At 30.1% G+C, this 16,528-nt stretch overlaps 1 protein-coding gene across 2 annotated transcripts; it reads left to right on the forward strand.

The window, feature by feature from the left end:
• Window positions 1-891: 891 nt before the first annotated feature.
• Window positions 892-3,310, forward strand: LOC112273988 (putative fructokinase-7). Of its 2 annotated transcripts, none has more exons than XM_024503111.3 (2): window positions 892-1,133; window positions 1,987-3,310. In XM_024503111.3, the coding sequence occupies exon 2, from the start codon at window positions 2,023-2,025 to the stop codon at window positions 3,043-3,045; it is 1,023 nt and encodes a 340-aa protein (XP_024358879.1). In that variant the 5' UTR covers window positions 892-1,133; window positions 1,987-2,022; the 3' UTR covers window positions 3,046-3,310. The 2 variants fall into 2 exon arrangements, with proteins under 2 accessions (XP_024358879.1, XP_024358880.1); XM_024503112.3 differs by lacking the exon at window positions 892-1,133 and adding an exon at window positions 1,669-1,751.
• Window positions 3,311-16,528: the final 13,218 nt, after the last annotated feature.

Raw genomic sequence — 16,528 nt, forward strand, 5'->3', positions numbered from 1 at the left:
TATCCTCAACAATGTTAGTGTTACAAATTAACTTCATTACCATCATATGATATTTTATATATATATATATATCTATATATATCTATATATATCTATATATATCTATATATATCTATATATATTACAAACAACACAATATGATACAGACACCTATTGTAATACCCGATTTAGGTACATATATTTAGTTTTTTGTCTTTCCAATAATAACTAAGTAGAAAATTAATTTTAAAATAAAGAAACATTATAATTGCACTAGAAGTGGCAACAAGACTTTAGTCCTAATTGCAAGCATTCATAATTGTTTTTAACCATTTAAAATACTTACTTTCTCCAACCTTAGAAAAAAGTTACATCCTCTAATTTCTATACAAATGGCATTCTCTCGATTAGTCTAGGATTCATTACATGTTACCCTGCATTTCATTATCATCTTCTCACACACACACACATCCCAATCAATCAGAACCAAAACCTTCAGCCTAATTGCAACGTTCTCCAATACCCACATGGTGGAGACCACAAGGCTCATGCTTTCTACAACAAAATGCACACAATGATACGAAATAATAAAAATAATAAAAACTTTAAAAACAAAATGCTAGAACAAAAAGTCTCCATGAGTGAGTTTTCAATTTTCCCAACCTTTTGTCTCCGGGAAGCATTCAATTCAAAATAATTGATAATTATTGTCGTCTTAAAGGGAAAGGTCACAAGCAATTCTCGCACTGGCAAAAACGAAGACTGCAGTGAATATCCCTGTGCTACGCAGCCATCCCCAACTGCTGGTTTTTAATTTTATTTTGTGTGTATATAAGTGTGTGTATATATATATATATATATATACATACTTTCTTTGCAATATATAACACAAGACCCCCTTATCATATCTGCCTCTCTTTTCAATTTTTCTTTGACCCGGAGAACAGGTGAGAAAACTGGCAGTTTTGTCTATATATTTATCCAGGGTGTCTGGCAAGCTCATTCATCATTGGGATTCATCCACTTCCTTGTGGCCTGCTGCTGCTTCATAATGCAATTGGCTTCACTTCGTCAAGCTCGACGCTGAACACATTTTTTGGCACTAACACTCACTGCGACCATCGTCGAGCTCGCTCTCGCTCTCTTCTCCCGAGGTATGTGATTCTGTCTGTGCTGGTGATTCCAGTCACCATTGCTCAACTATCTTGCTGCTGCTTCTCCTGGCTGATGGTGGTGGTGGTTTCCATGCCGCCTTCTGTTGCGTCTGCGTGTGCGATTACGTTGCGTGCGAGTCTTTCCCTGGATGGTGTGGAAAAATCATTGCATTTTTATATAGCGAAACATGGGTCATCAGCACACGTTGCCCGCGGTAGATCCACATCTGCAAGTTTGGATTTTGTCTCCCCTGCTGTTGTGTTGTTTTACTCTAATCTCTGGATATAGAAGCTGGCCGGGAAAAAAGAAAAAGAAAAAGAAAAAAAAAGAACCAAAGCACGATCTCAAGTTCATGGGTTAGCCTCACTGACACCCCTTGCAGAGTTGCGTTGGTTGAAAGTGCTCGTCGACGTGATGCCATGAAAAGGCTTAATCTGGGCGAGCATTAGAGATTATATAGCATCTTTTTTTTTATATTCTCCTTTATCTCACCCAACTCTGTAATTACCCAATTATTCAACGTCTCGTCCCCTATTCGCTTGTGGATAATGGAACTGCAATGACCCCTGAGAGTTATTATCACGCACAACTGATCCTAGATGGACAAATATTATCGAGTATGGCTTTGAGGTTGACTGAAATGGATTGGACAGTGTCTAGTCATGTCTTTCAGTTGTCATTGCTTAGTCGATAAGCGACTCTGATTCCTTGTTGCTTTCGCATTACTGATAAGAGCGACACATTTTACTTTTGGAGTGTGATCTTTTCGCGGAGAGTCCTTGTCGAATGATGGTTTCCTGCGGACATACTCATTTGACAAATACGTACGCTTTGTTTTGTTTCGTGGATCAGAGCTAGCAGCGAGGTCGTCTCTAGAGGAAGCTCACCATGGCTGAAAATCTGGCGTCCTCCATGGCTAACCTGCGCACGCCCAGCTCTGGGGGGATGATTGTTTCTTTCGGGGAGCTCCTCATCGACTTCGTGTCAACAGTTGCCGGTGTATCGTTGGCTGATGCGCCAGCTTTTAAGAAAGCCCCCGGGGGAGCCCCTGCCAATGTCGCCGTGGGAGTTAGCAGGCTTGGCGGTCGCTCAGCCTTCATTGGGAAAGTAGGCGACGATGAGTTCGGGCGCATGCTGGCGGACGTGCTGGAGAAGAATGGTGTGAACGTCAAGGGACTGCGCTTCGACATCGTCGCGCGCACCGCACTCGCTTTCGTTGCGCTGAAAGAATGCGGGGAACGGGAATTCATGTTCTTCCGAAACCCAAGCGCGGACATGCTTATGGTCCCCTCAGATCTCGACGAGGGATTGATCCGAAACGCCGAGGTGTTCCACTACGGGTCGATCTCGTTGATATCCGAGCCGTCGCGCTCGACGCATCTAGCGGCCATGAAGCTGGCGAAGCAGAGTGGAGCACTGATGTCTTATGACCCCAACTTGCGGTTGGCGCTCTGGCCATCCCCCGAGGCTGCTCGGAGGGAGATTTTGAACATCTGGAATGAGGCCGACATTATCAAAGTTTCGGACGAGGAGGTGAAATTCCTGACCAACGGAGGGGATGACAAGTTGGACGAGGTGGTGCTCGGGACTCTGTGGCACGACAAGCTGAAGCTCCTGCTGGTCACTGATGGCCCCGAAGGGTGTCGGTACTACACCCCCACGTTCAAGGGCCACGTCGACTCCTTCAAGGTGGCGGCAATCGACACTACGGGAGCGGGCGACGCTTTCGTCGCGGGATTGTTACAAACCCTTGCGCAAAACAAGAGCATCTTGTCCGACGAGCCGGCGTTGCGAGCTGCATTGCGGTTTGCGTGTGCGTGCGGGGCGATCACGACCACCGAGCGGGGCGCAATCCCCGCCATGCCGGACTTGGCCGCGGTGACGAGGTTTATGGGTACCGTGGCCGCTTGAATCGGGGCCATTTCCATGCAACCGAGTGAATTCCGAGAACCTAAATGGATAGTATCCTCAGGTGATAGGATTAATATTTCTAGAGATAACGATATCGCTCAATTTACGTCTCCAGGAGTAGTGCTGAAAAACAACGCTAGTTGTTGTGTCTCCGGTACGCCGAGGAGGGGTCATCCTTGCCCACCGGGATTCAGCTGTAACGATGTCTGCTATCGCTCTCTTCTTGGGAGCTCACGCATTATACAAATCAAACAAATCATTCAAATCCTCGCACCGATCTTCCACGATTCTCCGTCATTTTCCAAGTATTTTACCTCGAGTCGTCTGTGCGTGCGTGCGTGCGTGCGTGCGTTATTCGGTGCGGTAGAGAGATCGCGTAGCGCCAACTCAAGCGCATGACGGGTTGCCACAAGCATCTGCTATGAGAGCCTAATAGCGCGATTAGGGTTTTTATAGGCAAACCCTGAAGGCCAAAAGCACCAAAAAGTACAATGAAACCCTAAAAGTAATCTTTGTTTATTTGAGAGCCACGCTGCTTGTCATGTGAAGAGTCGAGTGATGGATATTAATGACCCTCATCATTATTAACTATTGAACAATTCAGAAGTCTATTTTAAGAATGTTTTTTGTAAAACTAACCATGTATAAGCATCATGTAAAATAGAGAATTATTTAAACTTGTTTATAATACATGTATTAGTATCTTATTCCCTTTAAATTTATATAAATATAAGCATTGTATAATACTTAATATAATTTTATACATTAAATGGTATTGTTGTGTATGCAACTTCAATTTTTAATGCAACATATTATAAGTAATATATATATATATATATATATATATATGATTGTAAATATTATGGTAGATAGTGTTATTATTCAAGAATTTTATTGCATAGACATGCTTTAAAAATATGTAGATAATTAACAAACTTTTTACATAGTTCTATCATAAAATAAATATGTGTCTAAATATATAATAGATATCTACTTTAAAATATATTTATGATTGCAACAACTTTGATAAGTTTTCTTAATCATAGATAATAGAATTGCACAATAAATATTTACAATAAAAATATAGTACTGTTTTAAAATAATTCTATATTATAAAAAAATTGTAATTAATTGAAAAATATCTATATTATATAAAAAAAAGGTTGCTTTACAAAATATTTCAATAGTTACCTTCATATACAAATAAAAAAAAATTAAAAAAAATCATTATGAGAAGACAAGTTATGCCATCAAACCATCTCAATATCTGTTTATTTATTTGATCTCTAAATTCGTTATAAGAGGAATCAAATGATTTTAAATATTAATTGAAAATAAATTATCAAGAATTATAATCTTTGATCTAGTATTTTGTTTTGCATAGCTTTCTAGATACATATTTTATGATATAATATATGTATTTTTATATAATTTGTTTTAAAGAAATTATTTATGGTTGAAGAATCAGCCCAAAAAAATTGATTAATAGTTACAATAATTATTGTATATATATTTAGAATAAAATTTTAAAAAGAATATATATATTTTTTACTTAATGTAGATCAAACATGAATAGATTATTATATTAGGATATTAAACAATATAGTACCTTATACTATAAAATTTTAACTTAGTAATGATATTTATTATAAATTTTGAATGATAATATTTAACAACTTTTAAAAATATATTTTGATTAAAATAAAAGTAATCTACAAACCTTGATATACAACTATAGATTAATAAAATATTATATTATAATTTTAAAAAGCATATAAATCTAATAATTTTAAATTTATTTTTTTATATTTTTTATATTTTTATATATTTTTTTAAAAGAATAATATTTATTTTAGAAAAAAATATTTTTTAGAAAAAAAATTATAAGTAGATTTGGAGAATTTATTGTTACTTGTTTTATAGTTTTCACTATTTATCTTAAGTTCATTATTAATATTATTATTATATTTAAATTTTAAGATTTTTTTTTTTTTTTTTTAATATATTTAGCTTCATTTCTAACACATTCTAGTATTTGAATGCTGTGCATGTTATTGTCATCTTTATCTACTTGAGTTGTAATTATTCGAATTTTATTTTTTACTCATATATTGCTAGATAATCTAAATGTCTATTTGTTCAAGAAACTAGCAATCTTGATGTTGATTAGATACTAAAATTTAAGTGAAACTTTATTTTTGCTTATAATTTTTATATAATGTTTTGTATTTTTTTATATAATTTCTATGATTTATCAAACTCATGCATTGTTATTGCTATTTAATCATATTATTATACCTACTAAGAATTAATTTATTAATATGTGGAAGGAAATTATATTAAATTGGTAAAAAAATATTACTATAAAATATTAAAATTTATTTAAAAAAAGAATAAAAATAGTAACATGGGTTTATGGATTTTATTAAATAAATAATAACAAGACAAAGAATACTTTTAGAAACAAAGATTTGGTAGAAAAAATATTCTTTAGAATCATTTTTTCCTTAAATATAGACTGTTTACTATTCTAATTAATAACCCTATAACCATACATATATATATATATATATATATATATATATAAGTTTTTATCTTCTTCTTTGTATTGCTTATTTAACTTCTTTTGTTGTATAATCTTTTTCTAATAATTAGTTTTTAAAGTAAAAAAATGAATTTATATTGATCTTTCTAAATAAATTTCTAAGGATATATTGGCTAAATTAAGAAAAATGAATAATTTGTAAATAACAACAACCACAATAACTTTTCAAGATAAAAAATTATACTAGGACATTGACAAAATATCTATGCTATTGGCAAGGATTATGCATTCTTTTTTTAAAGTTTGTGAACAGTAGATAACATTTAAGATTTTTTAAAAAAAATATTTGGTTTTGATATTTATGTTTTTTTTATGAACATTTTTATTGGTTTTGACAAAGCTTCTTGAAGTTTTGTAAAAACCAATTCTTGGAATAGACTTGATATTAATTTTAAAAAACAGTATTATTCATGGCAAGTAGGAAAAAAAATGTATTCTACTCTATTTTTTCTTCTTATGATTTTTAGATTAATTTTTCTAATTATAATACCCACTCAAAAATGCTTCTCAAATTCATCTACCCAAAGGATTTAAAAGTTTTCTATCTTCTCTTCTAAATATCAATACCCCTAAAGACTCAAGTTGGATACCACAAACAAGTTGAACAAATAGTACAAAGAAGTTGAAGGTGGTTTGCATGAAGAGTAAGACCAGTGTGCAAAATTGCAGAGAAGGTGTATCAAAAGGCAATCTTTACATGATAAAATTTCATAGACATACGTATTGTAACACATAGTGGTCTAAAGCTTTTGGCTTGATGAGTCTTGGTGAAGATCATAAGCCTACATTCATCACATACATTGTCGCTAAAAGCTGGGAAAGTGAATACTGCATCAGTGAAGCTAGCTTCAGCTGTGGCTTTCAATGCAAACAGAATTCAGTGCTTCCTTGTCAGAAGAATTTGTCCAACAGTTTAAGTGATATTCCCCCAAAAATCGATGCAAAAAAAAACAGCCTCAAAGAGGTATCACAAGAAACAATCTATGCCACTAGAACCAGCCATGGTGGTACAATATTCTCTCAATTTGATGCAATGCATTCATTCGAAGACCCAAGCCATCATCTTCACTTTTACAATGAACTTCGACAAGTTCTTCGTCAAGGTGAGAACTTATAACCGGGCAATACTCGTCCTAACTCAAATAGTCTCTGCAATTGCAGGTACCCATTAATGCTGATGTTAGCATATCAAGCTGTGGGTCAGTCGCTTACACGGCTTTTGAATTGATACAGCGAGCTCTAATCGAGAAGGAACAACCATAGCACCTGTCCAGTGGTATTCTATTAAGCTGTCAATGTTAGATTCCTTCGCTTCCAGATGCGGTACTGTACGTTTGCAATATGGAGCACAATACCGGTGGAAGAGAATGTCAATACAAATTTATATGTTTCTGGTGTCAGCCTTTTGACGAGAGAAAAATTACATTCCCACACCTAATTACAACCTTCGTGTGGACAACAGATGGAGTGACTACTTTTATAGCTGAACAACACGAGAATGACCCATCTGTGAGATTCAGGATTGTGGAGCTGAAACTCTGGCCCACCTGAAACTATCCTACACTGAGATGTCTTTCTGCATTCTGATGTTTGTTCGAGAAACTTCAATGTTTTGCTGGATGGAATGCAGGTCTTGTTGTAGCCAGCCAATGCCAATTACATTCTCAACGTCAAGTTTCAGTTACATTTTCAATATTGATTAGCAGAGGTAACGCCTTTAAATCTGGTCGAAGTTCTCCATCTTAAAAATGCACACACGTGCATTCATTATCAACGAGACGCCCTCGAATCCCATTTCGAGCAATGAGAACGTTGAGCTAACACACTAGCACGTTATTTCACAAAATATGGAAGTGTTGTGGCGATTTCAAGATGTTCGTCTACACCTAGTTCGAAGTTTGGAATTGAGGAAGCTCGCATTCAGCTACAGGGAAAATCCGCTCCAGATCTGCACAGCAATTGAAGTCGTGTGCATACGAAACCTGGAAATCATGAAATAAAACAAGACTATGTCTTGATTTTTACCCAGACCTTGCAGACCTGACACGATGGTTATAATCGCGAAGAGAGTGCCGGTTCTGGAGGGGGTATGGAAAATCCAACTAAGATGCAACAAATATTGTTTTCAAACAGAGATTTACGTAACATCCAACATCAGTGAAATCCAGAATTCTTCAGAGTCAACCTGGCTCATCCTGCAGCAGTGATCTACCCATTCATTAAGCAGATCTCTTATGGGTTCATACCGATTGTTCTACGTCAAACCAGTGTTTTAACTTCGAATAGTTCTTCACGAAATGAGTTGCTCTTAAATGAGCACAGAATGGAATTAGCATTACACAACGAGGAAGTACACTTCCAGTGCAAGTAACGATTCAACTGGTGCAGATTGATTGCAGAAAAAGTTGTTTGCAAATGGATGAGTGGGTGAGTCACATGTGGTTCTAGTAGATGATGTTACAAATTGTTGCAAACAGATCATTGATCTAGTGCCCATGATCTAGAACAAACAAAAGAGGAGGTCATCTTTGATCTTGCTAGTAAAAGTACTCTTGAATCCAATGTACAAGTACATCTGAGGGATGAATGTAATTCATCAATACAACATATTTCGTTGATGATATGTGTGTGGGATTTGACCTAATATTACAACATTCCTCCACAAATCCTATTCTCTCATTTCATTTCCGATATAAGAACCACAAATGTCTCAATTTACTTTCTTGTATTTTGTACATGGTTTTGATATAAGAACCACAAATGTGTTAGGATTCATTCTTGTGGATTTGGCCATATTCAACTTGGAGTTGAGTCACTCAAATATATTTGAATCTTGGCTGCAAGAAAAGGTGTTAATTGTGGTGGTATCAGTAAAGGTCCATTGTCATATAATGTGTTGTATTGCTTGAGATTATGCCATGCACTAGGCTATGAAAGGTGATTTGGAAATTGCAATTACTCTAATAGAATATTAAATAAATCTCAATTATACTTTAGCAATTATAATCAAATCTTAATTGGTTATTGAAAAATCTTTAAAAAACTCTAAAAATAATTATAAAGAAATTACAAAAGTATTTTTAAAAAATCATTAAAAAATCATAATTAAACCTTAAAGAAATATTTAAAAAACTAAATAAGTATTAAAATAGATATCCTAAGTTAATTCTAAATAAATCCTAACCAAATTATAATAAAATCTAAATGAAATTCTAAATAAATTCTAAATAAATCCTAACCAAATCATAATAAAATTTGAATGAAAATTTAAACAAATTTTGAATAAATTCCAATGAAATTCCTATAGAAATTTTAAAATCCCAATAACTATTAATTGAATTGTCAATTTTTAGAATTTTTTTTTCAACCCTTCAAAATTTAAGCAAAAAAATAAGTACACAAATTTTGAATAAAATTGAACTTACCTATTAGAAAAAGTATAGAAATTCAAGCCTACTATGCCTGCAAAAAAAATTGCTTCAATCAAATCAGCAAATATCTTTAAGTTTACAAAAAAAATCCTTTAAGATCCTAATTCAATTAAACTCTAATTTTCTTTAATTTGACCATTCAATTGACTTAGGATTATAAAAAAAAAAAAATGAAACAAAAAAATTTACAAACCTACAAAATTTCATTGATACATTTGCTACAATGCTAAAAACTTCTTCATATATGTAAGCTATTTTTTATTTCTTAAAACCTAATATTATTTAAAATATTTTTTACTTTAAAAAAGCTCTAAAAAATTCAATTCCATCTAAATCACTTGAAACCAATGCTTAAACAATCTTCATAAATTTTGTTTTTTAATTAATAAAAAAATCTTGGATTACCAAAGATAACCATTAGTAATTTTTTAATCTAATTTACTTCTATTTTTAGAGGCCTAGTTCTCTAAAAAAGTAATTAATTTTGGTGTACCAAACATGCAAAGCTTGTTTCAAATCATATAGTGCATAAACTAGTTTATAAGTTTGTCTTGAACTTGAAAATCTATGAGGTATAAACATGTAAAATTTTGTAAGTAATTCATTTAAAAATGGTATTATTACATCTAAATATTTCAAATTCTAGTGATTTCTTGTTGTTAATGCTATAATGATTCTAATAATTTTCTATCTCACTACTAGGGCAAATATTTTATAAAAGTTTATTCCATCTTATTGCTAATTATCTTTTGTCACTATCTTAGCTTTGAGTTTATATATATATATATATATATATACATATACATATATGGTCTTATTTTAGCTTTAAATATCTATATGATATTAATATATTTCTTATTTTCAGGTATTTTATCAACTATCTATCATGTGTTATTTTCTAACCCTAATTCTACTTCTTTATTTATGGCTTTACACCATCTAAGATGATCTATACCTTCATAAAAGATTTGAGATTTGCCTATAAAGTTAGTATTGGATTTAATATTTTTTTTATAGAAAATAAGTAGTGATTTCTAAATTATATGCTTGATTGCCTTTTCATTTCTGGATTTTTTATTACTTCTATTTGAGAAGGCAATAGTAATTTTTGAGATTATAAAATTAAATTTTCTTGAGATTTGAATGGGCTAAAATGAGTATCTTCTAGAGTTCTTAGAGGTAGACTAAATTATTGGTATTTGTGATTTAAATATGTAGATGATATAGGTTTAGAAAAATCAAACTTCTTAGTTGATAAGCTTGGAAAAGATTCATATTATTGATTTATGGATGAATCATCTTCACTCCAATTAAAAAAGCCAATTGAATCATCTTAGAATAAATTGATTTCTTTGACCATATCATATTCAATTTATTTTTTGTTAAATACTATATCCTTGCTTAGATAAATTTGTCTTGTTGCAAACTTGTATACCTTGTATACTTTTTTTTTGTTATCATATCCTAAAAAATTAAAATTTAACATTCTTTTTTTTTTAATTTTGATTATTTTTCATTAAACACGTGCAAAGAGCAAACTAATCAAATCATCTTAAGATGATCAATGCATAGTTTTTTTTTGTAATATTTTTTTATCTAGTATGATTCTTTAATTAATCCTAGCGGAACTTAAATTGAGAAGCATATTGGTTGTATTGATAATTTTTACCTATAAAAAACCAAAATAGTTGCTAGACCTAGTTCTTTATAGACTTAGTTCTTTCTATTATAGTTTTATTTCTTCTTTCAGATACCTTATTTTGTTGCAAAGTATATGCTTGTATTAATTGCCTTCTAATCCCAGTTTCTACAAAAAAAATCCAAAATGCTTGTTTGTTTCTAATGGAATAATTTTCTAATCAATCACATTTTCTATTCTTTCTTAGAATTTTCAAAAAATTCAAAAAATTCAAAAAATATTTTATAAAATATATTCAATTTTTTTAAAATAGTTGTACATAAATGCAACAAAGAATCTTGATTTGCTTAATAAAGGTGTATAGATTAGTCTAACTAAATTAGAATGTATAATTTTAATTATCTTTGTAGGTCAATTTTTTAATAATTGTAGATATAGCTCCTTAGTTTATCATCTTACTAAGTATTTTATAAATCTCTTTTGTTATTTTAAATAAAGATAGTTCACATATTCTATTTTTTTTATATAGATGTTGTAATCTTCTATAGTATAAGTGAACAAGTTTTAAATGCCACAAATGTATGTCAAGAATATTGAGATAATGAGTTCATAAAGCTCAAATAACTTGCAATAATGGTTAAAGAATATTGTTTATATTGCTTCAAAAATAATTTTTTGAAATAATAATGTTTATATTTATTTCAATTGGTTTTTGTTTAAACATGTATAGTTGATTTTGTAGATTTCTATAACCATCTACTAAAACTTTTTTAATTAAATTATTATCTTAAAATAGATATTATACTTTTGTAAAGATGATAATGTATCCATCATCAGTTAATGATCTTAACTAATTATGAAGTTTTTTTTTAATACTAGTACATAAAAAAATTTATTTATGTTTATTTCCTTAAATCCAAATAATATGCTTATAAAACCAATAGCTTCAATTCTTTGAAATGTATTGTCAATTATAATAATATTCCATCTATGTAGATTTTGATTTACTAATATTATGTTTTCTCTCTATTCAATGACATGACTTATGGCTTTTTAGTCTATGTACCAATTTGTATCTTAATAATTAACAAAGGCTCCTGAGTATATTTACCAATTTGTATCTTAGTAATCAACAAAGGCTCATATTGTACTAGTATCTACAAAGTTTACATGATAATTGTTTTTATAAAAGCTATTACTTTCAATGTAATCTACTATATAATAAAGATCTTATTCTTTTCTTAGATCCATAACCTTATTTTACAATAGAAGTTTGTTTAACACCAAAAAATTACAAAATCATGGCATTGTGGGATTTAAGAGCTTTAACTTATTTTATAGACAAAGACTTTGTAAAAAAATAAGATATATCCTTAGTTAAAAAATTCAAACTTATACATGTAGAAATAATAGATGGTTGTTCATTGTCTTTTGAGGATACTATATATAAAAAATTTCTTATAGAAATAGCAAGTAGTAGTCATAATAGTTTAGTGATATTTAATGTGATTTGATTTTTTTAATTTAATTATTTTAAAATTATTCGGATTAGAAAGATATAACTTTCAAATAGACTAGATTTCTTGTAATCTTGATTTTTTCCATAGTTTAGCTTAAGATTTTGCTAGGCAAGTAGAAACCTATAAAATTGATATATCCAAACTATTATTAGTAGGTGCAAGAATTTTATGCATGTTGCAAAAGAAGAGTCAACTTTTGTTATATACTCTACACCTATTGTTAATGGAGAAAATATTTTAAGTGGCATTCTAAGCCGATACCAAGTTTATCAAGATATTTTTGAAATAAAAATATAAATATTTCTTTACAACATTGTCCTTGTGATTGATCCATTGATCTTCAAGAAAAAGCTCAACTACTATTTGGATCAATCTATAGCCTATCACCAAATGAGTTGGCTACATTCAAGGAATACATTAATAAAAATTTGGCTAAGAACATTATATGCTATTTTAAATCTCCAACTAGAACTCCTATCTTATTTGTAAAAAAAAAGATGGATCTCTATGGATGTATATGAACTATCAAAGAGTCAATAAGATCACCATCAAAAATAGGTACCTTCTCGTTTTGATTTGAAGACTTCTTGATTAAATAAATCAAGCAAAGATCTATACAAAAATAGATCGACAAGGAGCATACAATCTACTACACATTAAAGAAAGAAATGAATGAAAAATTACATTTCAAATCACGTATGGACATTTCAAATATAATGTCATACCTTTTAGACTCACAAATGCACCAAGTGCTTTTCAACATCTAATAAATAATGTCTTTTGTGAGTTTCTTAAAATTTTTATTATTTGTTATTTAGAAAATATCTTGATCTACTCTAAAAACATAGAAAAGCATGAACTTCATGTTTGTGGTATATTATAATAACTAAGAGATATAGGATTATATGCCAAGATAGAAATATATATATATTTTACACTATTTAAGTTGATTTTTTAGGATACATCATTTTAAATGATGGTCTTATGATGGATCTCAAGAAGGTCCAAACTATCATAGATTGGAAGATCCTAAAAATAATCAAAGATATGTAATATTTTGTGGAATTTACTAATTAATATCAGATCTTTATTAAGATTTTTTTTTATGTTGCAACTCTTTTTATATGCTTGACATGTAAAGACAAACTTGAGTGGATCAAAGAAAATAAAAAATATTTTGAAGCTTTGAAGACAACATTTATTTCTACATCAATCTTCTATTGCATTGAATTTTTGAAGGCATTCTTTATAGAAACAAATGCATCAAACTTTGTTATAGTGTTGTTTTGTCATAAATGGGAGCAGATGACAAGCTCCATTTAATAGCTTTTTATTCTAAGAAATTTTTAGCAACTGAGATTAACTATGAAATCCATGACAAAGAATTTCTTACAATTGTGGATTCATTTCAAAAATAGCATCATTATCAAGAAAGTACTTTTAGTCCAATCACTATGTATACAAATAACAAGAATCTTAAGTATTTCATGTCAACATGTGTTTTGAATCATCGCTAAGCCCATTGGAACATGTTTTTATTAAAATTTGAATTTAAGATCACTTATTGGTCCAAAAAATAAAAAAATTTGTTAAATGCCCTCTTTAGACATTCTTATCTTACATCAAAAGAAGGAGATGCAGCTTTTAATCAACAAAGAATAATTCTCTTGAAGCTAGTGTATTTTTATCTTTAAGTAATAAAATCAATATTCATTGTTGATTCAATATTTTTTAGGTAAATCCAATTAAGATATGTCCTCTGATCTTCTTATTCATGATATCAAGAATAATTCTTCTAAGTCTCATAATACTTCCAATTTCAAGTTTAAAAATAATCTACTCTATTTTCAATGACAATTATATACTTCAAAAAGACAAGCATGATTACATATTCTTTAAATTTATCATGACTTTTTAGTAGCTAGATATTTTGGATAGAATAAGATTATGGAATTAATATCGAGAGATTTTTGGTCTCTTCAAATATAAAAAGTAGTTAAAGACTTTGTACAATCATGTGATATTTATTGAAGATCAAAAACTCCTAATCATTGATCTTATGGACTTCTCTAATCATTACTTATTTTGGAACAATTATGGTCTTCTCTTTCTATGCATTTTATTATAGATCTTCAAATCTTAGATTTGTGTAATTTTATATTTGCAATAATAGATCATTTTACTAAGATGGTATATTTTGTACCATATACAAAATCTATTATAGGTAAAAAATAAAAAAAAAAAAAAAAATGGCTATGCTTTTGCTTGACAACAGCTATTGTTATTATGGATTGCTCAAAGATATTATATTGGATAGGTGGACTTAATTTGTATCAAGATTCTAAAAATTCTTTTTTAAGATTTTAAAGGTGGATATAAAGTTCTCTTCAATTTTCCATCCTCAAATTAATAGACAAACGGAATGGATGAATCAAGTTTTGAAGTAGTATTTGAGGTGTATCATCAACTATTATCAAGATGATTACTTAATTCTTTTGTCATTGGTAGAATTTCTATATAATAATTTGATATATTTTTTTATTCAATAAATACTTTTTTTGCCAATTATGATTATCATCCACACCTTGATACTTTTGTCTTTTTAAAAGTTGATAATCCTATGGCAAAAGATTTGGCCATTTATTTGTCAAAACTTCATGGAATAATAAAGGCGTAATTAAAAGAAGTTCAAGAACAACAAAAGAGTAATGCAGATGCCTATCACAAAAAACAACCACAATTCAATGTGGATGACAAAGTATAGGTACTTTGTTGCAATATCAAAACTACTTGTCTTTGTGACAAGTTAGACTATCGTAGGCTTAGACCTTTTCTTATTTGTAAACAAGTCAATCTTGTTACTTATCAATTACATCTATCAAAGTCTATAAAGATCTATCTCGTATTCCATGTGTCTCTTCTTGAGCCATATAAAACAATGAATATCTCAAAAAAAAGACAAATTCTACTTCTACTTATAGAAATAGATATTAATCAAGAATTTGAGGTGGAAGTAGTTTTAGATTCAAGGCAATGCCAAAATAGATTAAAATATCTTATTTCTTGACAAGGATATGGTATTAGTAAATGCATATGGAAATCAACAAAAAAATCTTATAAATGCAAGAAAGAAGATTGAAGCTTTTTATCAATGATATCCATCAAAATTAAGATAAAGAATACCAAATCTTTACTATTATAAGAATAAGATTTTTTTAAAATATTCTATCTTTTATTCTTATTTGTAACTTTATATATTTGTGACTCTAAAGAAATAGAGAATCAACAAGTAGTAGATTCAAGACAAGAGCAATTATTTATTGACTTATCAAATAAGATATTATGATTGTCACAACTTTCAAGACCACGTAATCAAGATGAAGATCCTCAAGAATAATATGTTCTTCCTCAAATAACATATAACATGTTTGATATTATGACCTTGAAAGAGACTCCTAATGTTTAGTGATTTTATTAGAGATAGAAACAACTCTTAATAGTGTTTCAAATGTTTTATTTGAAAAGAGTTATGAAGGCTTCAATAATAATCAAATAACAGGATGGTCTATTTGCCCTAGTATGGGACACAATCAATTGCTAAGAGGACCTATCAACCATCTTTAAAGAGAACAAGGATCAAAGTATGTGGCAAATATAATTTGTCATATCTTGGATTTTCTTAACATATAATGACCATTCTTTGTAGAATTTGTTTCTAAAAGATGGAATAATATCACAAACATATGTATTTATTTTAATATATATATCTATATGATTAATTAGAAGTAGATAAAAGTAGATTTATTTCATAATATTTCCTAGAAAAGGTTCTTAGAAGCTTCATAATTACTACTTTGATTTTACATGTATTTGTAGTTAATTGGTAGATTAGAAACTTTGTCAATAAATTAACCATATGTTAATAGCTTATAGAATAATCTAATTATGTGGCGCACATATAGAAAACTTGCCTTACAAGTTAAGATATGTATCTTGCAAAGTCAATACGTTTTGGAGGTCTTATAAGACCACCACGTAGCTCCTAATTAAGAGTATATATGGATTTAAGAATGAAGCTTTCTTTACTCTTGTTAATGCCTTTCTAGTCCTTGGTCTTATTTCAAGGCTTTTTAGTCTTTTTGTTTATGGCAATAGCCATTTTAGTTTGATATTATATCATCTTTGAGTGATTTTTGAGTCTTTTTTACTGACACAAGAGTGTATTGACATTTTAGTTCTTTGAGGTTCATGTCCTTGACAATATACAATGTTTTGGTATAAATGAGAT

This window comes from Physcomitrium patens, chromosome 21 (genome assembly GCF_059467195.1).
Source record: "Physcomitrium patens ecotype Gransden chromosome 21, ASM5946719v1, whole genome shotgun sequence".
Classification (NCBI taxonomy): Eukaryota; Viridiplantae; Streptophyta; class Bryopsida; order Funariales; family Funariaceae; genus Physcomitrium; species Physcomitrium patens.